The 27953-nt window shown below is 41.6% G+C and overlaps 1 protein-coding gene across 6 annotated transcripts in view; it reads left to right on the top strand.

Moving 5' to 3' along the window:
* The window catches only part of dchs2 (dachsous cadherin-related 2), a 141082-nt gene that overhangs the window by 20326 nt on the left and 92803 nt on the right, over nt 1-27953 (top strand). For all 6 annotated transcript variants that reach the window (XM_043700198.1, XM_043700192.1, XM_043700206.1 and 3 more), the window contains exon 5: nt 8453-9454. In XM_043700198.1, coding sequence (XP_043556133.1) covers nt 8453-9454 — 1002 coding nt within the window. The remainder of the gene's footprint in view (nt 1-8452; nt 9455-27953) is intronic.

The following is a 27953-nucleotide window of genomic DNA, read 5'->3' as shown; positions in this document are numbered from 1 at the left end:
TCATCCGCAAACTTGCTTACCCAACCTTCTAACCCCTCTTCCATGTCATTTATAAAAATGACAAACAGCAATGGTCCCAAAACAGATCCTTGCGGAACACCGCTAGTGACGGCACTCCATGAAGAAAGTTTGCCATCAACTACTACCCTCTGTCTTCTTCCATCCAGCCAATTCCTAATCCAAACCTCCAACTCATCCTCAATGCCATATCTCCGTATTTTCTGCAGTAGCCTACCATGGGGAACCTTATCAAATGCCTTACTAAAATCCATATATACCACATCTACCGCTTTCCTCTCATCAACCTCCTTCGTCACCTTTTCAAAGAATTCAATAAGGTTTGTGAGGCACGACTTGCCCTTCACAAAACCATGCTGACTATCCTTGATCACATTATTCCTATCCAGATGTGCATAAATCCTATCCCTTACAATTCTCTCTAAGACTTTGCCCACAACATAAGTGAGACTCACTGGCCTATAGTTACTAGGGTTATCCCTACTCCCCTTTTTGAACAAGGGAACCACATTTGCTATCCTCCAGTCTTCTGGCACTACTCCTGTAGACAAAGAGGACATAAAAATCAAGGCCAATGGCTCTGCAATCTCCTCCCTTGCTTCCCAGAGAATCCTAGGATAAATGCCATCAGGCCCAGGGGACTTATCTATTTTCACCTTTTCCAGGATTTCCAACACCTCTTCTCTACATACCTCAAAGCCATCCATTCTACTTATTTGTGACTCAATTACAATCAAAATTAACAATCAAACATTCATATGTAATAACTTCTAGATTCTTACCTGAGATTAATAAAATTGATGAAAGGCAAAACAAGTGACATAGTTGAATATGTGTAACCAAAACATGGTGGACAAAGCAGGAGTTTTGGCCCATGAGGTACTGACACTGGTCCTGAAGAAAGAGAGAGTTGCTTAATTGGGTTGGGCTCAATTTTAAATTTGGCTAATATTAGCATTCTTGTTAGTTGAATAACTAGGGCAATAACTTAAAACTAATGAAAGGAGGGATGGAGGGATTTGGGAAAAGGTAATTTCAAAAGCAGTTGCTGTCAAACAGAGCACTGATGTGTAGCATGGGCCATGGTGCGGTTGGAGAGTTTGACAATGATATTAGAATGTTAGCAATTAAGGTGACATCAGGGAATAATAACAAAAATACCTAAAGGCCCAATATATTAGTGTGAAGAATTCCTAAGTTAATAGATGAATTAAAGAATAGATAAATACAGTAGTGCCTCAGCTTACGAATTTAATCCGTTCCGGGACCAGTTCGCGAATTGAATCAATTTTTCCCATTGTTCGGATAGCGTAAGAATGCTTGGACGGCTGTTCACAGTGCACACGCCAAAGATGAATTGAATTAGACCACGCGGGGCTCGAGAGCTTTTGCGTTCAACAAGCGGGTAGCAAAGCAGAACAATGAAACCACGTGGTCGCACAAAGGCTTTTTGCATTCATACCTTTGTTCGTACATTGAAATTCGAACGTACGTCGAAGCAAAATTTTACATACAATCCTGTTCGCAAACCGATTTGTACGTGAACGGGGTCGTTCGTATGTCGAGGTGCTACTGTATTAAGGAATTTGTTTTAGTACTTGTTACGGCGATGTGATTATAGATTAACCAAGGCTCAGAATTCAATATTCCAAAATTCTTAATTATCAGGGAGGAGACGCAAAATGGACAAGTGGGCGATAGTTACTTTAATAATAAAGAATGGGAAAAGGAAAGTAGAGAGGAAGAATCTTGTTATGGAGAATCTGTTTAGATGGAGCAAAAAACCAAGAATGGGCAAAAAGCAATGATGTTTATAGTTTACTGGCTGCTTAACAGTAGTCATGCTGTTGAACAGAGTTTAAATCAAGAAATTAAAAGTGCATTTAACTTGGATAATACTGTAATCGTGTGGAATTTTATATAAAATGGGCAGTTCAAATCTGTTAATAGTAGTGTTAGGGAGGAGGAATTAATGTAATTCGTTCAAGATAGTTTTCTAGTTCAGTATATCAATGAACCAATGAGGAAGCAGGTTATTTTATTTTTAGACCGTCAACTTTAATAAGGTAATGGAAAAGGTTGATTATAATGAATTTTATAGGGAATAATTTAGTTAAGTCCAAAACTAGGGTATTAAGTCTGGAGAGCAGCCTATGTTGAATAAGTGTAATGTTGATTGGGATACTGAGTTAAAAATATGGTAGATAGGCAATAGAAACCATTTAAATAATTCAGTAATAATTTGCAATAATTAAACATTTTGGTAAGGAATGAAAATTCTACAGAAAATAGTCTCAAACTGTGGCTAACTGTAGAGGTTAGCTTGTACTCTATTAAACGAAGAGGCTTTTCCACATGAACATATAAAATTAAGAGTAAAATGTTGAATAAATATCCTGTTGAGCCTGCTTCTAGTGATTGCAGGTATCTGGCAGGCAATTTTTTGTGGAACAGGACGTCTCAGCTGCAGTACTTAATAGCTTGAGAAGCTCTTTTAGTCAACAGTCGAGTGTTGGATTGCTGCTTAACTGGTAGGTTTTCTTGCTGGTGGGAGCCAGGGATTACTGCCCTTAAAGATGCCCAACCCCACACTTCTTGTGAAAAGAACTAATTGTGGCCAATGTCTGTGTGTATCCTGTAAAGTCTCTTCGAAATCGTGTTTGTTTTAATTAAATTGTCTATCATTCTTCTAAATTCCAGAGAATATAGACCATACTTATTCAGCCTGTCATCACAGGACAGCTTTCTTATCCAGCCTTGTGACTCATTGCAATACGTCCTGCAATGCAAGTGTAGTGTTCTTTAAATTTGGATGCCAGAGCTGCACACATTATTCCAGATGTGATCTTCCTAAAGCTCTGTCCTGTTGTAGCAAGCCTTGCTTTTCTATCTCAGTCCCCTTTGATTACAGACCCAGATACCATTTGCCTTCCTCATTAGTGTCCCTACTTAAGACTAGGTGGAGGTAATATTTTTGTCCCTATTTATTCATCTATTAACTGTTTCTGCGCTATAACTTGGGTGTTCCATTGTGGTTCCAAAACAAATAATAAGCTCCAAGGTTCGAAAGAATTGTAAATTTCAATGTTAGTCTCTAAACAACATTTCTAAAAACCGATAGAGGATTTCACTGCAATTTGATACGCAACCCAAGAAAGAACTGATTTAGTTTTTAAAGAAGTTGTGCATATGGATCCAGATCCTGGAATTTCTTAGAAGATCCATCCATTAACATTAGGAAATGGGGTACAAATTGGCTATCTTTTAGAAAGGCGTGTGTTGTTTGATTTAGAATATTGTGGTTTGTCTCACTACTGTGATACACTTTGTCATAGCTGTCAAAATGTGATCAGAGCTCTTAGAGTAGATTATTGGATACAAACTAGTCTGAAGCCTCCTCAGTGAGATAGAAATTCTTAGTAATAAGGATCTCTTTTTTTACAGTTTTGTAGTTGCAAACCATCAACAAGCAGGAAAGTGCAAGAAAATTGTAACAGCATTGAGTTAACATAGTATGGTGGAGGTATGCACTCTACTGAATTCCCCCTATACTTGCTATTTTCTGTGCCTGCTTGATAACTTGTGTTCCACAAATTTCTCTGGACATTAGTGTTTAAAGATTTCACGCCTTTCAAAAAAAGTTATGCTTTTCTATTCTTCGAGCTAAAATGAAAATTCATGCACTTTCTTAAGTGGCACTCCAGCAGCCACCATTTTGGCCACTCGCCTAACCTGTCTACATCTCTTTGCAGCATTTTTATGTTTCCATTCCCGCCTACCTTTGTATCATTAGCAAACATAGATATATTAATTTCTATTTCTTTGTCTATGTCATTAGTACAGATTTTAAATGCCAGATCACAACACTGGTACTTGTGACACACCATAAGTTATAGGCTGCCAGCTTGAAAAGGTCCTGTTTGTTCCTATTTTTCAAGTTTTGTCCATTAACCAGTCCTCTTGCTATGTATTACCCTAACTTCAAAAGCCCTGAACTTCTTGATTATGTTAATGCATAGCACCTGAATGCCTTTTGGAATTCCAAGTATACCACATCTACTGGTTCTGTTTCATTTACCTCCCTACTTACATCCTCAAAAATCCCTAATAAATTCTTCAAACACCGTTTCTCTTTTAATAACCAATGTTAACAATGCCTGATCATACTATGTTGTTAGGACTTCCTTAATGATGCCTTAATAATGACTGATGTCAGGTTAACTGTCTTGTAATTCCCTGATTTCTATCTCTTCCTCTCCCCCTGGACAGCATATCCCATTTATTGACTTATAATTTGTTGTGGCCATTATGGAGGTCTGGAAATTTATAACCACTGTACCAAATATCTCTGCAGTTAATCTTTTAGAGGCCACAGGTGTAGATTATCAGAAACTGGGGATTTGTTAGATTTGGCCTTTTAAAGTTTCTCTGGTACTTTTTCACTGGTGATATTATTCATCGTAATTTACTCACTCTTACCAGGCCCTGGACTCCCCTCTGTTTCTATGTTGTAATTTAAATGAATGAAAAACTGATAGAGAAAATAGGACATCAGAATAAGCTGCCAAGGGACATAAGCTTTGACATGTATGTAAAAGTAAAGCGATCATCAAGAGTGGATGGGTCCCTTAGAAGTAGAGACAGAAGAAACGGAAATAAGAAATTCATAGTCATACAGCACAAAAACAGACCATTTGGTCCACCATATCTATGATGACCAACATGCACCAAACTGTACTCATCCCATTTATCTCCGCTTGGTCTATAGTCTACTATGCCCCAACATTTTAAATGCTCATCCAAATGCTTCTTAAATATTGTGAGAATACCTACCTCCACTACCCTCTCAAGCAGCATGTTCCACATTTCAATTATGCTGTGGATGAAAAAAAGTTTCTTCAGATCCCCTCTAAACTACTTCTCACTTTAAATTTATGCGCTGTGGTCTTAGACACATCTGCCATGGGAGAAAAGATTCTCACAATCTACCCCAACTATACCTCTCATAATTTTGAGTACCTCAATCAGATCCCCTTCCCCTCAGCTTCCTGTGCTCCAAGGAAAACAAAACCAAACCTATTGAGTTTGTCCTCATAACTGAGACCTCCTGATGACTTTACTCTGCATCCTCCAATGCAATCATGTCCTTTTGATAGTGAGGCAAACAGAACTGCACACATTATTCCATATGTGGCCCAACCAATGTTTTTAGAATCATTACAAGACTTCTGAGCTCCTATGTTCTGTGCCTCAGCACATGAAGGCAAATGCCCCATATGCCGCCTTCACCACCCTGTCTAGCTGCGCTGACACCTTCAGGGGTCTATGGACTTCCAAAACCAGGACAAAGTAGCTGCTTGATTGACACATTACCCACAAACATGCATTCCCTCCATTTGCCAAATTCAACAGCAACAGCGTGTACTATCTACAAGATGCACACAGAAATTCACCAGAGATCCTTAGACAGCACCTTCCAAACCCACAACCACTTCTATCTAGAAAGACAAGGGCAGCAGATACAGGGAAACACCACCATCTGCAAGTCCCCGATCAAGCCATTTACCATACTGACTCAGAGATATATTGCTATTCAATTTTTTTTTTACTGGGTCAAAATCCCAGAAGCCTCTCCCTAATTGCAGTGTGAGTTAACCCATAACGCAACGGTTGCAAAGATTCAAGAAGGTAGCTCACCACCACCTTCTCAAGGGACAGGCAATATATGCTGGCCTGGCCAACAATGACCACATGATGAATGAATGAAAGAAAACTCCATCTATTAACTTATTATTGTCTATTATAATCCTAGCATTTTGTGTACCCTGTTATTACTTTCAAATATTCTCTCTGTTCCCCTACCCCTAAAGAGTTCGCTTAAACCTACCTGACAACACTGGCAGAACACCCCACAAGGAACACTGCTCTAGCTCTATTCAGATACAACCTGTTTGCTTATACTGTTGTCTTCATAGGGTCAGTCTTAGTGTCCCAGGAATCTAAAGTCCTCCATCCCGCACCATCTTTTGAGCCACACATTTGGCTGTCTTACTGTCCAATTTCTGTACTCTCACGTGCTACTGGGAGTAAGCCAGAGATTACTGTTTTAGAGATCTTGCTTGGTAATTTTCTAATTAGCTTTCTAAATTTTGATTGCAGGACCACATCTCCCTTCCTACCAATGCTGTTAGTGTCAATGTAGACTGTTCACCTTCCCGAGGAAGAATGTCCTGCAGTTATTCTGACACTCCTGATCCCAACACCAAGGGAGACAACAAACCATCCTGGAGTCAAGTTGCAGCCAAAGAAACACCTCTGTTTCTATAACTAAAGAATCCCCTTGTACATCACCTGTGCTGCACTCCAAGCATCCATTTGTTTCACTGATACCCAGAATGGAAAACTGGTTAGTGAGTGGAATCTCTGGGAACTGCTGCATTTCCTTCCTGTTTAGCTGGGACTGCCTGACAGTCGTCCATTCCCTGTCTGTCTGTTTGTCTCTGTCTTGTGGTGTGACCACTTCTCTGAATATGCTATCCACATAGTTCTGTCTCTCACAGATGCATCTCAGAGCTGCTACTCTAACTCTGACACCAAAGTTCCAGTTCATGTGGCTGGTGACTGTACTGCGCATGGACTCAGCTGGGTCATGAGAAAAGTCCAGAATCCCCTCTTTCTCAGGGACATTATGCTTACCCAAGCTGTCTGTCTCTTTCTAATCCCCCTTTGCCTTAACCTTAAACCTTTAAATCACTTTACTTACTTTAATGAAGAGTAATGAAGCCACTGTAGGAAGTTGTGGCTGTCGTGGAAGATCACTACTATCTTACTGAATGCAGAGAACGTATGTGGTATTGAATGGCATATTACTGCTCCTATTCCCAATGTTTATAACTTTCTTCCTCGGACCAGGGATTATGGGAGTTCTCTGGGCCTCCTCAGAAATCTGGACTTCTGCCTCAGCTGTAAGTTACCACGAGGAGTCACTGAGCAGTGTCACAGTTTACAATGTTGGAAAGAGTGCAGGTATAACGTAGGAAGTAGAGATCAGACAGAACTATGCTTGCTGTTCTTTTTAAAGCCTTAAATCAATGGAAAGTGATTGAGGAGCCCTGATGTTTTGAGGTCTTGAGTTAAAGTAGGAAATTGGAGGCCTGTGGGGAGAGGATGAGGGGTGTCAGTGTATGAGGACTAAAAGCACTAATCAAGTTGTACATTTGTTTGCTGAGCTGGTAGATTTGTTCTCTGATGTTTTGTCACCATGCTAGGTAACATCATCAGTGAGCCTCCGGAGAGCGCTGGTGTTATGTCCCCCTTGCTATTTATGTCTTTTGGTCTGGTGTGGTGGGTGATATTGGTTCTTTTTCTGATAGGTTGGTAAATTGGGTCCAAATCTATATATTTGTTAATGGAGTTGCGGTTTGAATGCCAGGCCTCTAGGAATTCCCATGTGTGTCTTTGTTTAGCCTGTCCCACGATGGATGTATTGTCCCAGTCAAACTTGTCCCTCTTTCTGTGTGTATGGATAGTAGTGATAGTTGGTTGTGTCTTTTGGTGACTAGTTGGTGCTCGTGTACATGAGCACAGGAATTCTTAGAGACCTGGCATTCAAACTGGAACGCCATTAACAATCATTATCGATTTGGAACCTGTTTACCAACCTCAGAAAAAGAACTGGAAGTGATATCACCCACCACCACAGACCAAGACACTCAACAGCAACCAGGACACAAAAACAATGCTTCATTGGAGGCTCACTGATGATGTTACCTAGCATGGTGACGAAACGATAGAAACCTCTATCAGCTCAGCAGAGCAAATGTACAACCTGAGCTACAAATCTTCTCTAAAGGGACTAATGTTTAAGCAAGCGGTCAGAACAGTGCGCCCTCTAACCAGTCTGCCTTAGTGCATGGCAGCTCTGTGTCCACCTCCAGTCTGATTCTGAAGTGGCATAAGTGCCTCCATCCCCCTTCACTAGAATGAAGACCCTATCCTTTGAGGTACTTGTTCCAATTGTAGGTGCAGCAAGTGGGAAACTTCCTGAAATCCGTTAACCAATCCAGAAGCAAAAATTCAGATCCATGTTTCAGGCCATAGCTGAATATTGTGATTATTGATGAGGAATGCAGAGCATTCTTTATGTCACAGATTTTCTTAGCATAACTCAGCATCTAAAAATCTGCGAAGGTAGTATTTGGAATACATATTTAAAGACTGTGTGGAAAGTTTGAAGATATCAAATGGTCTGAACACGTTCTAGATTGAAGAGGGTTTACTGTATGCTTTTATCAAAGAATGAAATCACTTATTAATGTGTGCCTGACAACCACTGCTAATTACTGAAAAATACAGTGATATTGGAGAAGTTAACATATGTGCTTGTATGGATTATATTTAATTTTTTAAAACTTTTTTTTCCCCCTGTTTTCAGATTCTCTAGAACTGAAGTACAGAATTTCCTCTGGTGATCCAAATGGCTATTTTTCTATTGAATCTAAATCTGGTCTCATCAGAAGTAATAAGCAGTTAGATCATGAAGCCCAACCTTTTGTGATGCTTACTATTGAGTCTCAAACTAGCAGCTCTCCTGTCTACAGTTATGTACAGGTCAACATAACAATTATTGATGTCAATGATAATGCACCAGCTTTCCATCAAGAATCTGAAATTATTACTATTTCAAAAAATACCTTGCCAGGAACAGTCCTCTACATTGCTCATGCTGAAGATAAAGACAGTGGATTAAATGGAATAATCATGTACAGTCTACAGAATGACTATGAACAAACTTTTAGCATTGATTACGTACATGGAACACTTTATCTGAACAGGACTGTTTTCTCAAAGAAAAAACAATACAGTATACATATTCTAGCAAGTGACCATGGAGCCCAACCTCTGAGCACTGTGTTCATGTTATTAGTAAATGTTGACCATTTGGATGGTAATTTGACATTTGAAACATTAATTTATGAAGTTGAAGTCAGTGAGGCTGCGCCATTTAATATGAGAATTTTACAAGTTCATGCTCACATGCAGGATTCTAAGGTGGCCTCAGGCTTGGTTTACTCACTTCAGCAAAACTTGGATTCATTAACATTTGGCATCCATGCTGCTAGTGGCTGGATTTACATTCATAAAGCTCTGGACTATGAAAAGAAGCATAGCTATAGCTTTAAAGTGTTTGCCACAAATCCAAAGGAGCACTTAAAACAAAGTGCTATTGCATCTGTAATCGTTAATGTTATGGATGAAAATGATAATCCTCCTCTTTTCACACAAAATTTGTACTTTTTCACAATTGAAGAAAGCCCCATTCCTCAGGGCCTGGTTGGAAAAGTGCAAGCAACAGATCAGGATTCAGGAAAAAATTCTCACTTATCATTTATACTATTATCTGATGGAAAATTCTTCAGACTGAATTCAAAAACAGGTAAAAAGAATGATCAATAATGGAATTGTAACAAAGGGAATGCAATGAAAACAAGGGGAAATTCCTGCATGCCAATGGAAAATATATTGAATAAAATCTGAGAAAAACAACAAAAAAGGGAACAGATAAGTATTTTTCAGATTAAATTATTTTAAAATGGAACTGTTTAGTTGCCTAGAAAGAAGAAAAAGAGTATTTGAAAATTAAACAGAAAGGTGGGGTTAGACTTGCTTGTATGGATTTGATGAGTTAAATGGCTTGGCTTAATGTGGTAACAATGTATTCTGTGGGAACAAAAACCATTGACAACATTTAAAAAGATAAGGGGAGTACAGTGGCTCAGTGGTTAGCACTGCTGCCTCTCAGCACCAAGGACTGAGGTTCAACTTCACCCTCGGGTGACTGTGGAGTTTGCACATTCTTCCCCTGTCTGTATAAGTTTTATCCGAGTGCTCCAGTTTCCTCCCACAATCCAAAGATATACAGGTCAGGTAGATTGGTCGTGTTAAATTGCCCATAGTGCCCAGGGATGTGCAGGTTAGGTGAATTAGCCATGGGAAATATGGAGCTACAGGGATAGGATAGGGAGGTGGGTTTGAGTGGGATACTCTGTGGAGGGTTGATGGGGATGTGATGGGCCAAATAGCTTGCTTCCACACTCTGGAAAGGAGGAGCTAAACCTTGACGGTAGTTTGAGGTGGCCAGCAAGAGCTTCTTTAAATATATAAAAAGGCGGGGGTCAAAGTTAACATATGCCTTTTTGTGAATTAGGCTGGGCAAGTAATAGAACAAAGAAAATTTACAGCCCAGGAACAGGGCCTTTGGCCCTCCAAGCCTGAGCAGATCCAAATGTACTGTCTAAACCTGTCGATCAATTCCTAAGCATCTATATCCCTTTGCTCCCCACCTACTCATGCATCTGTCCAGATGCATCTTAAATGAATCTACCTTGCCTGCCTCCATCACCTTTGCTGGCAACGCGTTCCAGACTCCCACCACCCTCTGTGAAGTACTTGCCGCATGTATCCCCCTTAAACCTTCCACCTCTTAACATCAAATGTACTGTCTAAACCTGTCGATCAATTCCTAAGCATCTATATCCCTTTGCTCCCCACCTACTCATGCATCTGTCCAGATGCATCTTAAATGAATCTACCGTGCCTGCCTCCATCACCTTTGCTGGCAACGCGTTCCAGACTCCCACCACCCTCTGTGTGAAGTACTTGCCGCATGTATTCCCCTTAAACCTTCCACCTCTTAACATTGAAAGCGTGACCTCTCATTATTGAATCCTTCACCCTGGGAAAGAGCTTGTCTCTATCCACCCTGTCTATTCCCTTCATGATTTTGTAAACCTAACCTACTCAACCTCTCTTCATAGCTAGCACCTTCCATACCAGGCAACATCCTCGTAAACCTTCTCTGCACCCTCTCCAAAGTTTAGAGTGTAGCTTTGCTCACTGAGCTGTAGGTTTGATATCCAGATGTTTCATTACCTGGCTAGGTAACATCATCAGTGGCGACCTCCAAGTGAAGCGAAGCTGTTGTCTCCTGCTTTCTATTTATATGTTTGTCCTGCATGGGATTCCTGGGGTTTGTGGTGATGTCATTTCCTGAACAGGAACCCCATCCAGGACAACCTGGGCTACAAACCTTCACAAACCTTGCCCTCTCCAAAGTATCCACATCCTTTTGGTAATGTGGCAGCCAGAACTGTACACAGTATTCTAAATGCAGCCGAACCAATGTCTTGTATAATTTTAACATGACTTGCCAGCTCTTATAGTCAATACCCCGTCCAATGAAGGCAAGCATACTATATGCCTTCTTGATCACTCTATTCACCTGTGCAGCAACCTTCAGGGTACAATGGACCTGTACTCCCAGATCTCTCTGCCCATCAACTTTTCCCAAGGCTCTTCTGTTCATTGTATAATTTGCTCTAGAATTAGTCTTGTCTAAATGCATCACCTCACATTTGTCTGGATTGAAATCCATCTGCCACTTTTCCGCCCAACTCTCCAGTCTATCTATGTCCTCCTGTATTCTTTGACAGTCCCTTATGCTTTCTGCTACTCCACCAATCTTCATGTCATCTGAAAACATGCTGATCATACCAACAGTGCCCTCTTCCAGATCATTTATGTGTATTACAAACAACAGTGGCCCCAACACTGATCCCTATGGAACACCACTGGTCACCTTTCTCCATTTCGAGAAATTCCCTTCAACTACTACTCTGTCTCCTGTTGCTCAACCAGTTCTTTATCTACCTAGCTAGAACACCCTGCACACCATGTGACTTCACCTTCTCCATTAGTCCAGTATGGGGAACCTTATAAAATGCCTTACTAAAGTCCATGTATATGACATCAACAGTCTTTCCTTCATCTATCAACTTGGTCACTTCCTCAAAGAAATCTATTAAGTTGGTAAGGCACGATCTCCCCTGCGCAAAACCATGTTGCCTATCAATGATAAGCCCATTCTTTTCTAAATATAAATAGATCCTATCCCTCAGTATCCTCTCCAGCAACTTTCCCACTACCGCCGTCAGGCTCACTGGTCTGTAATTACCCGGGCTATCCCTACTACCCTTCTTGTACAGGGGGACAACATGAGCAACCTTCCAGTCCTCCGGCACCTCACTTGCATTTAAGGATACCACAAAGATATCTGTCAGGGCCCCAGCTATTTCCTTTCTCGTCTCCCAGTAATCTTGGGAAGGATTGGCAGAGGAGTTGAATAAATTGTTTGCATCAGTGAAATACTAATACAAAATTAATAAATAATTAAAGAGCAAAGGAGGAGACGGAAATAAATACAATACCTATCACGAGAGAAAAGTAATGCAAGAGAAACTAATGACGCTAAAGACCAAAAGGTCACCTGAACCTAATGGTTTGCATCCTAGAATATGAAAATCAGTACCTGTAGACATAGTGGATGTACTAGTGGTAATCTTCCAAGAGTCCTTAGATTCTGCAAAAGTTCCAGAGGATTGGAAAACTCCCAATTTAACATCTTAATTTAAACAAGGAAAGGAAATGAAAAATCAGGTAACTATTATTAGTTAGCTTAACATGTTATTGCAAAAATGTTAGTATCTGTAATTCAGCTATAAAGAATGTAATAGCAGGTTATTTAGGAGTACATAATACGATCAAGCAGAATCAATATGGTTTCTCAAAGAGAAATCATACTTGACAAACATATTTGAATTATTTGAGGAGGTAACCAGTAGGATAGATAAAGGAGAAGCAGTGGATGTAAAATATTTGGATTTTCAGGCTTAATAAAGCACCACACATTAAATTACTTAATGAAGCCTGTGGTGTTTAGGGTGGTAAATTTGCACAGATAGGGGATCAACTAATTAATAGAAAATAAAGTGATGGGATAAAGGGGACCTTTTGAAGATGGCAACCTGTAAGGAGTGAAATCGTGTTCAGTGCTGGGGCCACAATTCTCTCCAGTTCTGATGAGTCACTAAACCCAAAACATTAACTCTGCTTTCACCCCATGAATGCTACCAGACCTGCTGAGTTTTGCTGGCAATTTCTGTCTTTGTTTCAGATCTTCAGCATCCGCAGTTCTTTGTTTTATTAACAATTGCAGAAAGCTACAGTACAGATGGATTTCTGAGTGCTCATGCTAAAATCACATATAGCTAACATACAAGTTTAACACAAAATAAGGAAGGCAAATGGCATGCTGGCTTTTATTTAAAAGCAGTTGGAGTATAAATACAGACATGTGAGATATTTGCCTTCATTAACTGAGGCAGAGTATACAAGAGCAAACAGGTTATGCTGGAATTATATAAAATGCTGCATAGCTAAACTAGAAAGAGACTCCCCAAAAAAACACAAACATATTAGAATTTGACATTCCTTAGAAATCAAAGTTTGTGCGAAGATTTGTAGCTCGGGTGCTCATTGTTGTGGTTCTGTTCGCCGAGCTGGAAGTTTTTGTTGCAAACGTTTCGTCCCCTGGCTAGGCGACATCATCAGTGCTTGGGAGCCTCCTGCGAAGCGCTTCTTTGATGTTTCCTCCGGTGTTTATAGTGGTCTGTCCCTGCCGCTTCCGGTTGTCAGTTTCAGCTGTCCGCTGTATTGGTTGGTATATTGGGTTCAGGTCGATGTGTTTGTTGATGGAGTTTGTGGATGAATGCCATGCCTTTAGGAATTCCCTGGCTGTTCTCTGTCTGGCTTGCCCTATGATAGTAGTGTTGTCCCAGTCGAATTCGACAGCGGACAGCTGAAACTGACAACCGGAAGCGGCAGGGACAGACCACTATAAACACCGGAGAAAACATCAAAGAAGTGCTTCGCAGGAGGCTCCCAAGCACTGATGATGTCGCCTAGCTAGGGGACGAAACGTTTGCAACAAAAACTTCCAGCTCGGCGAACAGAACCACAATATTCCTTATAAATATCCCCACTAAGCCTTGACAGCAGCTGCCCCAGGCTTTAGTGTGTCCCTGAGCGCGTAGTCCTGGACCTTAGAATGTGACAGTCTGCAACACTCAGTTGAAGTTAACTCTTTGCATTGGAAGACTAACAAACTTAGGGCAGACCACAAAATATCTTTCACCATATTGATGGTCTTCCAGACACAGTCAAAGTTGTCTTGGTTTGCGTCCCAGTGAATAGACCATAGAGTACAGAGTCTTGTGTCACAGAGCTGTTCGGGACGAATCTGTCTCCAAACCTTTATAAAGACGCACTTCAAAGGAGATGTAAATATTCTTCTTCTTCCCCACAGTTGCTTCGGGGGCAATGGCAATAGCTAAGCAAGTCCAAGCATGCATAAGCGATCTGATAAGTAGTGTCTTTCTCACCACCAGTCAAGTCTTGGCTGTTTGTAGAAAAGTTATATGATGAGACATTTTGTCAAATGACTTTGACGATCTGCTCAGGTAACCATGTGACAGGATCAACCCTCTCCTTTTCCTGCAAGGTCTTGAGGACATTCTGTACTGTCCACTGCCTGACAGACTTGTAGCCAAAGGTGTTTTCCTTTGCACATTTTTCCATGAGACACAGGTATATGGAATACTGCAACTACTTAGAGCGTTCCATGGCAATGAGACCAGACTCATCCTTTGTAAAATCAAGGACAGATAGGACTTCATTACTTAGTGACACTTGGTGTTTGCATAATGAGGGTCTACGTGTCGTTCCGTTTCCCTCTCCCCTTATCAGTCGAATCAAACACTCAGAGACACAGTATGGTTCTACCTTCACCTTTATTTCGGGCCCTGGAGGGAGAGACAACAATCACCCATGTACACAGAAATATGAGTTCTTGGTCTTCTCTCGAACTGCAGATTCTTAAGGAATTATGTAGTCAGTTACAAGGAGCAGCATCCAAATAAGGCAACATCTATGTTGATTAGGTGACCATTTCAATCAGCGAGCATCAACAATAAAGATTAAACCATCTGGCATTACACAATGGATGCTTTTCACCTTGTTAACCCACAACCCTTGTCTTCAGCACCTCATTGTTTACTGCAAGTTCTTGTCTGGACAAAGTCATGCTAGCTGAGCCTTTGTCAAGCAACCCTAAACTTAACTCTTTCCAAACCTGCTCATACCTAATACACTTTCTCATACGCATAGCTTGATGCAGCCAATCACAAATATACGTCAGAATAAGGACATCCTATCCAGAGCTTTCTATATGATGTGCTACCTTGGCACAGGCACAGGGAATAGACCAGATCTGTACCACATGTGATAGTGCTGATAATACCTCCCATCTGATGACCAGGTGTTTAACCCACAACAGAGTAGGAGTAGTGCTCCCTCAGTTTCTGCCTCACCTTGGTAATAGATTCCCAGGTTTTGACGCATGCCTTCCGAAACCATATTCCTTCCACCTTCAGAAAATCTGACCTGATGGTGAAGGGCATAAATGATTAGTCAGCCTCATTCTTAAATAGCATGATGTTGCCTTGATTTACCTTGGCTTATAAGGCCAGTCAAATTGATTGCAGATGCTCATGAGTTTGCACACTGACAGCGGATCTGAGGAGAAAAAGGGCAGTGCTGTCCATGAACAGCAAATCTTTGACCTGTGGGCCTCTACTGCCTGGAAGAATCACCCTTCTGATGCTCACATCCTTTCTCATGGACTCACCAAAAGATTCTATTTAACATACAAACAAGGCTGGAGAGAGTGGCCAACCCTACCTGACTCCAGATATGATCAGGAAATTTTCTGATTACCACCTATTGATTGAGACTGCATTACTGATGTTGGTGTAGAGCAGTCAGAATCAATTGCAGATTCCCTCCCCAAACACCGTTTTCGAGAGTATGTCCCTCATGTAGGTGGGCACTATCCTGTCAAAAGCCTTCTCCTGGTCCATACCAATGAAGCAGATGTCTGCCCCTGCCTGTCGTGCACATAGGCGATCATATCTCAGAGAGTAAGAACCTCTCAGAGATCTTCTTGCTTGGTACATTGCAGGTTTGGCTGTGGTTAATTACTGATCCCAGAGCAGACCTGATCCGGTTGACAATGACCTTAGGCAAGATTTTGTAATCAACATTCAACGATGAGAAAGGTCACCAATTTCTAATCTCACTCTGCCTGCTTGTAGTTGAGGGTGATGATACCCTTCCTCATGGATTTGCATATGCACTCTGCCAGAAGCATACTGTCATACATCTCCAGCAGGTGCTGGCTAATCAACTATGCCTCTGTGACTGTAATTCCCACAAAGCTGAATACAGCTCAGCGATAAGCCATCACTTCCAGGAGTTTATTCTTCTCAAAGGACGAGAGGGCCTTGATCAGCACATGGTTGCTCCAACCTCTCCTATGTTCTGTTGTCTAAGATCTCCTTGATAGAGGACAGGCACAACTGGGAGGGCATGTTATCTGTGAGTTTCATGTCATACGGTCTATTCTAAAAGGATTTGCTGATCCTCAAAATGTCAGACTGAGATGATGTCGGAGGTTTCCCAAGAAGATGTCAAAAGTGCACCCAGAGTTGTGTATACTAGGATATCACTACAAGTTTATATTCAGGAATCCTATCTAAGACTATGATCTTGATCTCCTAATGCAATTCATTTTCCTGTTTGGGTAGGACCAAGAGCTATCTTATTCATTTTGGCTGCTGATCACCAAAGTCTCATAGTCATACAGCACGGAAACAGACCCTTTGGTCCCATTCGTCCACGTTAACTAGGTATCCTAAATTGAGTTAGTCCATTTGCCCCCATTTGACCCATATCCCTCTAAACCTTTCTATTCATGTGCCTGTACAAATGTCTTTTAAATGTTCGCCATGTCTTGGTGTTGAACTGGGTTGGACAAAGTTAAAAATCACACAACACCAGGTTATAGTCCAGCAAGTTTATTTGGAAGTACAAGCTTTCAGAGCGCTGCTCCTTCATTAGGTGGTTGTAGTGGCGCTCTGAAAACTAGTGCTTCCAAATAAACCTGTTGGACTATAGCCTGATGTTGTGTGATTTTTAACTTTTAAATGTTGTGATTGTACCCAATTCTGCCATTATCTCTGGCAGCTCATTCCATACAGGCACCACCCTCTGTGTGAAAATGTTGCCCCTCAGGTCCTATTTAAATCTTTCTCCTCTCATCTTAAACATATGCCCTCTAGTTTTGGACACCCCGACCCTTGGAAAAAGGTGTTTACTATTTATCTCATGATTTTGTAAACCTCTGTAAGATCATCCCTCATCCTCCAATGCTCCAGGGAACAAAGTTCCATCTTATCCAGACTCTCCTAACTCAAACACTCCAGTCCTGCTAAATTTTCCTTTTTCACCTTCTGGAAGAAAGAAAAACAAGAGCACATCTGATCCTGCTCACGGAGCAGACCATGGGCTGGAAAATTATCTTGAAGGTCTTTGAGGCAAACAGTGAGACTTGCTGGCTGTTAACTTCCTGGATATCCTCCTTGAAAACAATCCCTATTATCTGAGTGGGAGTAGATTCTGCATGCTTTACTGGCATTTGGACAATTTTGCCCATCTCTGTCTTGCTATCTCTACACCTTTGAAGTTAAATAAGCTCATGTTGTTCCCATTGATTGTTTCCCAACAGTCCACTGGAGACTCAAAGAGGTGTTTCATGGGTCCAACCTGTGTAATCTCTTTCAAGTTCCTCAATGTAATGGGATCAACAGTTTCACATCCAGCTTCCACATTCCCTTTCCAGCCTGCCGGCCATTCAATGGGTGAATTCAACAGCAGGCAGTGGTCAGAAAAGAACATCAGCTCGACGTTGGTGGATCTGACTGAGAATGCTTGAGACATAAACAGGAAATCCTTGTGCAGATGGACCGATGTGACCATGACCAGGCGTATCTAGATATTGCCGACTACCTGTCTTGGTTTTCCTCTTTGATATGCTCTGTGCTGCTGGTACTGCTTGTCTCTATGTTTCATCTTGCCTATTCTTCTAGTGCTGCTGACTGTCCGGGAATCATTTTCTCACCCGCCCCCTAGGTGTCACTGACTGCCTGTCACATGATCCTCTTCTTGCCCACTCTTCTCGTTCTGAGGTCTGCCTTTTTAGATTCCTTCCCTTGCCCAGCCCCAATTTTGCTTCCTGTAATTGGAGGCTTGCTGGTGGTTTGGATAGGATCTTCTCCAGGGCCATGTTCTGGCCGGAGGGCACCTGTTGGACAACCCTGTGGTATAAATGAAAAGTTCAGTGAGCAGAGTAACCTTGGTGAACCCTGTACTCCAATCCTTAAAGGTAGTGGAGAAAATTGTTAAAATAGTTTAAAAAAACCAGCTATGGGCCATGTAGGATTATAACTACAGGCATAAAATTTAAAAGCAAAGAGATCATTCAAAGACTTTCACTGCATTTTAGATAAAGTTTTAATATTTTATAAAGAGGAAGGAGGAAATTTATCAGGTTGTTTCTGAGGACCAGGGAATTCAGTTGTTCAAAAGTTGGACACATTAAGGCTGCTTTTTATTTGTTCACGAGATATGAGTGTTGCTGGCTAGGCCAGCATTTATTGCCCATTTCCAGTTGTCCTGAAAAATGTGGTGGTGAACTGCCATCTTAAATTGTTGCAATTCTTTGCGGTATAGGTGCACCCATAGTGGTGTAAGGAAATGAATTCCAAGATTTTACTTCAGCCACAGTGAATGATGGAGTGTGGCTGGAAAGCAACATAAAGGTGGTGACGCTCCCATGCATCTTTTGCCCTTTAACCTTCTAGGAAGTAGATGTGGATTTGAATGGTACTATTAAAGGAGCCTTGGTGAGTTATTACAGCCTTCTTGTAGGTGGTACACACTGCTGTCAGTGTGCATTGGTGGTGAAGGGAGTGAATGTTAAAGCTAGTGGGTGGGTTGCCAATCAAGCAACATGCTTTGTCCTGGATGGTGTCAAGCCTTTTGAGTAATATTGGAGATGCACTCATCCAAGTAAGTAGGAAATATCCCATCACACTCCTGACCAGATGGAATATCCCCTCTTCTGACCTTATGTTGGAGGAAGTCCATTGGTGAAGCAGCTGAAGATGGCTGTGTCTAGGACATGACCTTGAGGATGTACTGGGGTGAAGATTATTGACCTCCAAGAAACACAGTCATTTTCTTGGATAAGGAAACCTTAAGAGTCATAGAGCTGTTTGGCATGGAAAGAGACCCTTCAGTCCAAGTCATCCATGCTGACCAGATATTTAAAATTAATCTGGTTCCATTTGCCAGCATTTGGCCCATGTCCCTCTAAACTCTTCCTATTCATATACCCATCCAGATGCCTTTTAAATGTTGTAATTACACCAGCCTCCACCACTTTCTCTGGCAGCTCATTCCATACATGCACCACCCTCTGCGTGAAAACGTTGCCTCTTAGATCCCTTTTAAATCTTTCCCCTCTCACCTTAAATCTATGCCCACTAGCTTTGGACTCTGCTACCTTGGGGAAAAGACATTGGCTTTTCACCCTTCACATGCCCCTCATGATTTTATTCTATAAGGTCACTCCTCAGCCCTCCAACGCTCCAGGGAAGTAACCCCAGTCTATTCAGCCTCGCCCTATAGCTTCAACCCTAGCAAAATCCTTGTAAGTCTTTTCTGAACCCTTTCAAGTTTCAGAACAACCTTCGTATAGCAGGGCGACCAGAATTGTATGTAGAAGTGGCCTAACTAATGTCCCATGCAGCTGCAATATTAACCTCCCAACTCCTTTTCTCAATGCACTGATCAATAAAAGCAAGCATACCAAATTCCTTCTTCACTATCCTGTCTACCTGCGACTCTACTTTCAAGGAACAATAAACCTGCACTCCAAGGCCTTTTTGTTCAACAACACTCCCCAGAACCTTACCATTAAATGTGTAATTCCTGCCCTGATTTGCCGTTCCAAAATGCAGCACCTCAAATTTATCTAAATGAAATTCAGTCTGCCACTCCTCAGCCCACCAGCCTATCTGATCAAGATTCCATTGTATTCTAAGGTGGGTGACGTGAAATGTTTTCAAATGATGAGTGATTTTGATAGAATGGATAGAAAAAAAAGTATTCCTTCTGGTAAGTGTAGAGATAATCAGAAATAGAATTAAAACTATTTATAAAAGATACCGATACAAGATAAGGGATGAGAAATATCTGCCATTTCTAGAGATTGGAAGACCATTCAAAGACCAGAGAAAAGAAGCCCTTAAAAAGTGAGGCTGGAGTGGTCTGGACAATGAGACTTTGGGGAATGAGAGAGAAGAAGCAACTAGCTATACTGTTAACACATTTCAGAGAGAAGCAAAGAATGCAGATTAAACAACTACTCTATCAATAATTTTTGGTACACAAGGCTGAAGAAGAGACAGTGAAAGGAAGACAATCTATCAGCCTCCTCTCAGGTTTATAAACATGACTGAGTGGGATTTCTCTGGAAATGATTAATTTACCAGTCTGTTAGTTATGGAGATTATGAGGAGACTGTGTGTGGAGAAGATTCTCTTTTACTCCGTCTCAGTCTTGCTAGTTGCAGTGTTGTCCAGGCCTGATGGGACATTTCCACTGCCTGTACTGCCTCTCCCCATTTCCCTGCCACTTGACAATCATCCCTGTTGACACCCAAGCGATCTGTGATGAGAGGACTAGCACATATGGTGGCTCTTTCTGGCCTTGTCCTTGGTCATCTTCATTGGTAGGTTGCTGAAATCTGTGGAGGACCATCCATAAACTGTAGGCTGCCTTTTGCCACTTCAGCCTCAAGACCAAGGTAAAGTTTCAATGCATTGACTCCTCAATAACTTCTTTAAAATTGTGTATTTCATTTACTGGATTTTTAATGTTGCTGGGCAATTTCCTATGTGTCCATTTGTAATTTGTTCATGCAATGTGGACTATTGCTGGCAAGGTCTACATTTATTGTCTATCTCTAATTACTCAGAGGGCCGTTAAGTGTCAGCCACATTGCTGTGGTTCTGCAATTAATATAGGCCTGAACAGGTAAACACAGCAGTTTTCCTTCCATTAAAGACAAGTTTTTATGACAATTGGTGATGGTTACCTATTCACCATTTAGACTACCTTTTTACTGAATTCAAATTTCATCATCTGCCACGATGGGATTCAAAGATATTCTCAGAAGATTAATTTGGGGTTGTGGATTACTAATCCAATTACATTGCTAGTAAACCATGCCTCCTCATCTGTTTCACTGCCCCATTATTTCCCCTGTCACTTCCTTTCCTTCAACCCCATCTCCTTCCCCCTCCCTTTCCCCCTCACTATGGGCCATATCCTTCTCAACACACTCTTATTTCCCCAGTCTGTTCGCTCTCTTCTTTCTCCTCATCCTCTGTTCATCACCACCATTTCCAACCCCTTTCCTGTCTACTTCTCTGTCTGGTATCATTGATACTTAGGCAAGGTTTGTGTTCTGTTTCTTTATAATAAGGTGTACATAAGTCAGCATTCTGGCCAGATAAAAGTGGCTTTTAGATTTAGAATTCAAAAATAAGCCTAACTACTTTTGTAATTTCACCCATTTGAAGTGGCCCAGAATATTTTGATATAACCACAGATCATGAGGAGGATTATGATTTTCTGATGTCTCATGCTTCAGTATTGTTGTCACTTTGCATTATAATATATGTTTAACTCCCTGTCACAAGTTTTCATTCTTTTTCTCTTTGGTCATTTTCAACTGCTGGACATGAGCTTAGAGTACCTTAGCTAAAAAGGTGTTGATGGCTTACTCTTGAATTAATTTTATGGGAATACAGCAGGCACTTGAGTTGAAGAGTTTACGGGGTTATGGGCAAAAAAAAACACACGTGCACTTTCAAAGAGGGTGTACAGGCATGACAGGTCAAGTAGCTTTATTCTGTTCTTTGATTCCATGTTATCCCGAGACTGATCTTAGCACCAGATGCCTGCCTTCAGAATATGAATGGTATACTGTATAATGCCTCGGTGGTAGAATAGTCCAAAGTAATACTTACTGGGAGACTGCACAGGAAGGTAGCCTTGATTACCTGGAATCCATCCATCCTTACTGCCTGCTTAAATTGAAAGCATTATGACAGCTAACAGAAAAGCAAACATTTATTTTTATGATTTAGTGCTTCTGGTACTAACTAGGGGAAAGAAATCTTTTCTGTTAGTAGAATATATGCAATTAATCAAGGGACCATGCACTGCAATGTAAGTGGGACCTTTTGATTCTTTGTGCTTTGGAAAAATCCTACAATTAGTAATTTAAGCTACAGTTAATTTCTCAAAACAAAATTGTAAAGCTTGCTTGCTGTAGCAGACAATACATCCCTGAATTGCTTGTCTAATGTTCCCGATGTCACCTGACGAGCATGATGGAAGTTGTCAGAGCCATTTATGGTATCAAGAGTATACCAACTTAAGCTTGAGGTCAGGAGTTAATTGTTTCAATTTAACCTGTCAATTTAACCAGTCAAACATATAAACAAACTTTAGAAGGGGGCCAGTTTCCAAATATGCCAACTTGTCGTAATTCATTGATTTACCGTGTGGAGGTTACATCTTATCAGGAACAACACTTTCTGAATAACTCTCATTACACCCAACTATATTTGGGCAAATGCCAGAAAGAAATGTCACTGGGGACAGGGTCCTGGGAGAATGATATTTGTTCACTCGCTTTCCTACATTACACAGGTTTAGTCAGGCAAAACCTCTTAGGAAATATGTCAGTAATGAGTGCATTAATGGGAAATCATTCACAATTTCTATGTAATATCAAGTTAACATGGGAGATGGTGGATTAGTGGCAAATTAATTGACTTCAGAGAATGCACCAGCGAGGTAATGACATTTTGTCTCAACTTTCTCGGACTGAAATGGATGAAAATCAGTTAATTTTGCTAAGGACAGGGCCTGGGAAATGAATATTCAAGGCTATATGTGCTATTGTAAGGACAGACTGACTGGCAGAGGGGGGTGGCCCTGTTGGTAAGGAATGATATTCAGTCCCTTGAATCAGGGGATGTAGAGTCAGTATGGATAGAGCTGAGAAATTCTAAGGGTAGAAAGACCCTAATGGGAGTTATCTACAGGCCCCCAAACAGTAGCCTGGATGTAGTGTGTAAGTTGAATAAGGAGCTGAAATTGATCTGTTGCAAAGCTATTACTACAGTTGTTATGGGGGATTTCAACATGCAGGTAGACTGGGAGAATCAGGATGTCCGAGATGGATTCTTAGAACAGCTTGTGCTGGAGCCTACCAGGGAGAAAACAACTCTGGATCTGGTGTTGTGCAACGAACCGGATTTGATCAGGGACCTCGAAGTAAAGGAGCCATTAGGAGGTAGTGACCACAATACAATAAGCTTTAATCTGCAGTTTGAAAGGGAGAGGGTAGAATTGGAAGTGACAATATTTCAGTTGAATAAGGGGAACTGTGGAGCTATGAGGGAGGAGCTGGCCAAAGTTCAATGGTGCAATACCCTAGCAGGGATGGCAATGGAACAACAATGCAGGTATTTCTGGATATAATGCAGAAGATGCAGGATCAGTTCATTCCAAAAAGGGAGGCAGGGGTGGCCATGGCTGACGAGGGAAGTTAAGGACCATATAAAGACAAAAGGGAAAAAAGTATAACATAGCAAAGATGAGTGGGAAATCAGAGGACTGAGAAGCTTTTAAAGAACAACAGAGGATAACTGGTGGGCGGCACGGTGGCACAGTGGCGAGCACTGCTGCCTCACAGCGCCAGAGACCCGGGTTCAATTCCCGCCTCAGGCGACTGACTGTGTGGAATTTGCACATTCTCCCCGTGTCTGCGTGGGTTTCCTCCGGGTGCTCCGGTTTCCTCCCACATTCCAAAAATGTGCAGGTTAGGTGAATTGGCTATGCTAAATTGCCCATGGGTGGTTTGCGCTTCGGCGGGTCGGTGTGGACTTGTTGGGCCGAAGGGCCTGTTTCCACACTGTAAGTAATCTAATCTAATCTAATCTAAAAAGGAAAGACGCAAAGGAAAAATAAGGTACGAAGGTAAACTGGCCAAAAATATAAAGGAGGATAGTAAAGGCTTTTTTAGGTATGTGAAAAGAAAAAAAATGGTTTAGACTAAAATTTGGCCCTTGAAGACAGAATTTATTACAGGGAACAAAGAAATGGCAGAAGAGTTGAATTGGTACTTTAGATCTGTCTTCACTGGGGAAGACATGAGCAATCTCCCAGATGTAATAGTGGCTGAAGGACCTGAACTGAAGGGAATTTATATTAGGCAGGAAATGGTGTTGGAGAGACTTAGGTCTGAAGGCTGATAAGTCCCCGGGACCTGATGGTCTGCATCCCAGGGTACTGAAGGAGGTGGCTCTAGGAATTGTGGATGCATTGGTGATCATTTTCCAATAGATTCAGGATCAGTTCCTGCAGATTGGAGGGTAGCTAATATTGTCCCACTTGTTAAGAAAGGAGGGAGAGAGAAAACAGAGAATTATAGACCAGTTAGTCTGACCTCAGTGGTGGGAAAAATGCTGGAGTCAATTATAAAGGACGAAATTACGACACATCTGGATAGCAGTAACAGGATAGGTCAGAGTCAGCATGGATTTATGAAGGGGAAATCATGCTTGATTAATCTTCTGGAATTTTTTGAGGATGTAACTCTGAAGATGGACAAGGGATATCCAGTGGATGTAGTATACCTGGACTTTCAGAAAGCCTTTGGTAAAGTCCCACATAGGAAGTTAGCGAGCAGAATTAGGGCACATGATATTAGGGGCAAAATACTGACATGGATTGAAAGTTGGTTGGCTGACAGGAGACAAAGAGTAGTGATAAACGGCTCCCTTTCGGAATGGCAGGCGGTGACCATTGGTGTGCCGCAGGGATCAGTGCTGGGACCGCAGCTTTTTACAATGTACATTAATGATATAGATGAAAGTATTAAAAGTGATATTAGCAAATTTGCTGATGACACAAAGTTGGGTGGCAGTGTGAAATGTGAGGAGGATGTTAGGAGAATACAGGGTGACCTGGACAGGTTAGGTGAGTGGACGGATGCGTGGCAGATACAGTTTAATGTGGATAAATGTGTGGTTATCCACTTTGGTGGCAAGAACAGGAAGGCAGACTATTACCTAAATGGAGTCAAGTTAGGTAAAGGGGCAGTACAACGAGATCTAGGTGTTCGTGTACATCAGTCAATGAAAGCAAGCATGCAGGTACAGCAGGCAGTGAAGAAAGCTAATAGCATGCTGGCCTTCATAACAAGAGGAATTGAGTATAGAAGCAAAGAGGTCCTTCTGCAGCTGTACAGGGCCCTGGTGAGACCGCACCTGGAATATTGTGCACAGTTTCGGTCTCCAAATTTGAGGAAAGACATTCTGGCTATTGAGGGAATGCAGCGTAGGTTCACGAGATCAATTCCCGGAATGGTGGGACTATCTTATGCTAAAAGATTGGAGCGACTGGGATTGTATACGCTTGAGTTTAGAAGGCTGAGAGGGGATCTGATTGAGACGTATAAGATTATTAAAGGATTGGACACTCTGGAGGCAGGAAGCATGTTTCCGCTGATGGGTGAGTCCCAAACCAGAGGACACAGTTTAAAAATAAGGGGTAGGCCACTTAGAACAGAGTTGAGGAGAAACTTCTTCACCCAGAGAGTGGTGGGTATATGGAATGCTCTGCCCCAGAAGGCTGTGGAGGCCAAGTCTCTTGATACTTTCAAGAAAGTATTGGATAGAGCTCTTAAGGATAGTGGAATCAAGGGTTATGAGGATAAGGCAGGAACAGGATACTGATTGAGGATGATCAGCCATGATCATAATGAATGGTGGTGCTGGCTCAAAGGGCAGAATGGCCTACTCCTGCACCTATTGTCTATTGTAATCCAAGATGGAGGACAGGAAAAATTTCTGGCTGTAACAGCTGCTCCTTTTTTGAGGTATTTTAGGTATTGCAGGTGATTTCCATGAATTCCACGAGTAGCAATTGCTGTTTATATGCTATTGCATTGTTTTGGAACTTTGGAGAAAAAAAATCAAAACAACAGCACTTTTAAAAGGGAGAGGAACAGACAAAGGAAGCACATGATGAGGTCATTGCAGGCGAGAGAGAGAGAAAGAAACCCACATTGCTAACCGACAGAGCAGTGAACCTGCACAGTTACTGCCTTTGCTGTTTGAATTCATGTATCGCTGGAAATCAGAATGCGTCTGGGAAAATTAACACAGTGAAATTCACTACTGATCTTAGAGGAACCTGTTTGGGAGAGGTCACAGCACAGAAACAGATAAGTGGATATTTTAAGCATGGCCTTAGAGTAAGTCTGCAGTAGTGAGTAGAGTGGGTTCTTTCTTGATTATAGGTTTTATTGAAATATGTCTCTTGATTAAACTTAAAATATAAGCCATAAATATTAATTTAACCTGGAGCAGTGTTTTGTAGAGAAATAAGACAGTGCTATTTTCTCGGTCTGTAGACTGAACGAAGCAAAAATGGCCTTTAGTAGAGTGATATGCTCTTCTTGTCAGATGTGGGAATTTAGGGAGAGTTTACGGGTTACTGAGGATTATATCTGCAGTAAATGCCATTGGTTGCGAATCCTATCAGATTGAATGCATTGATTGGAGAGACAGTTAGAGACAATGAGGAATTTACAAGAGCCAGAGGATGTGATGGATGGCAGTTATAGGAAGGGGGAAAAGTCACAGATACAGTCACATGGATGGGTTAACTCCAGGAAAGGTAAGAGAGGTAGGCAGGTAGTCGGGAGTCTTCTGTGGCTATCCCCATTTCAAACTAGTATGCTGTTTTGGAAAATGTAGAGGGTGATGGATTCTCAGGGGAATGTAGCAGGAACAGCCAGGTTTCTGCTATTGAGACTGGCTTTAATGCAATGAGAGGTACGTTGGATTCCAAGAAATCAATTGTGTCAGGGATCTCTCCAGTCCGTGGTACAGATAGATGTTTCTGTGGCCAGCAGCAAAAAATCAGAATGGTGTGTTGCTTCCCTAGTGCCATCAAGGATGTCTTAGAGAGGGTGCAGAATGTTCTCAAGGGTGAGAGGGGCCAGCAGGAGGTCATTGTCAACATTGGAACCAATGACATAGGAAGGGAAAAGGTAGAGATGCTGAACGGAGATTACAGAGAGTTAGGCAAGGACTTAAAAGGGATGTCCTTTAGTAGTAATATCTGGATTACTCCGGGTGCTATGAGCTCGTGAGGGCAGGAATAGAAGGATAGAGCAGATTAATGCATGGCTGAGTAGCTGGTATATGGGAGAAGGATTCACACTTTTGGATCTTGGAATCTCTTTTGGAGTAGAAGTGACCTGTACAAGAAGGACGGATTGCACCTAAATTGGAAGGGGACTAATACACTGGCAGGGAAATTTGCTAGAACTGCTTGGGACTATTTAAACTAGCAAGGTGGGGGGGTGGGACCCAGGGAGATAGCGAGGAAAGAGATCGATCTGAGATAGGTACAGCTGAGAACAGAAGTAAGTCAAAGAGTCAGGGCAGGCAGGGACAAGGTAGGACTAATAAATTAAACTGCATTTATTTCAATGCAAGGGGCCTAACAGGGAAGGCAGATGAACTCAGGGCATGGTTAGGAACATGGGACTGGGATATCATAGCAATTACGAAAACATGGCTCGGAGATGAGCAGAACTGGCAGCTTAATGTTCCAGGATACAAATGCTACAAGAAGGATAGAAAGGGAGGAAAGAGAGGAGGGGGAATGGCATTTTTGATAAAGGATAGCTGTGCTAAGGGAGGATATTCCCGGAAGTTATTTGGGTGGAACTGAGAAATAAGAAAGGGATGATCAACTTATTGGGATTGTATTATAGATCCCCAATAGTCAGAGGGAAATTGAGAAACAAACTTGTAAGGAGATCTCAGCTATCTGTAAGAATAATAGGGTAGTTATGGTCGGGGATTTTAACTTTCCAAGCATCGACTGGGACTGCCGTAGTGTTAAAGGTTTAGATGGAGATGAATTTCTTAAGTGTGTACAAGACAATTTTCTGATTCAGTATGTGGATGTACCTACTA

This window comes from Chiloscyllium plagiosum, chromosome 1, assembly GCF_004010195.1.
Source record: "Chiloscyllium plagiosum isolate BGI_BamShark_2017 chromosome 1, ASM401019v2, whole genome shotgun sequence".
In the NCBI taxonomy this organism is placed as follows: domain Eukaryota; kingdom Metazoa; phylum Chordata; class Chondrichthyes; order Orectolobiformes; family Hemiscylliidae; genus Chiloscyllium; species Chiloscyllium plagiosum.
The sequence above is the reverse complement of the archived record's forward strand: the minus strand, read 5'-3'. Positions and strand labels throughout refer to the sequence as shown.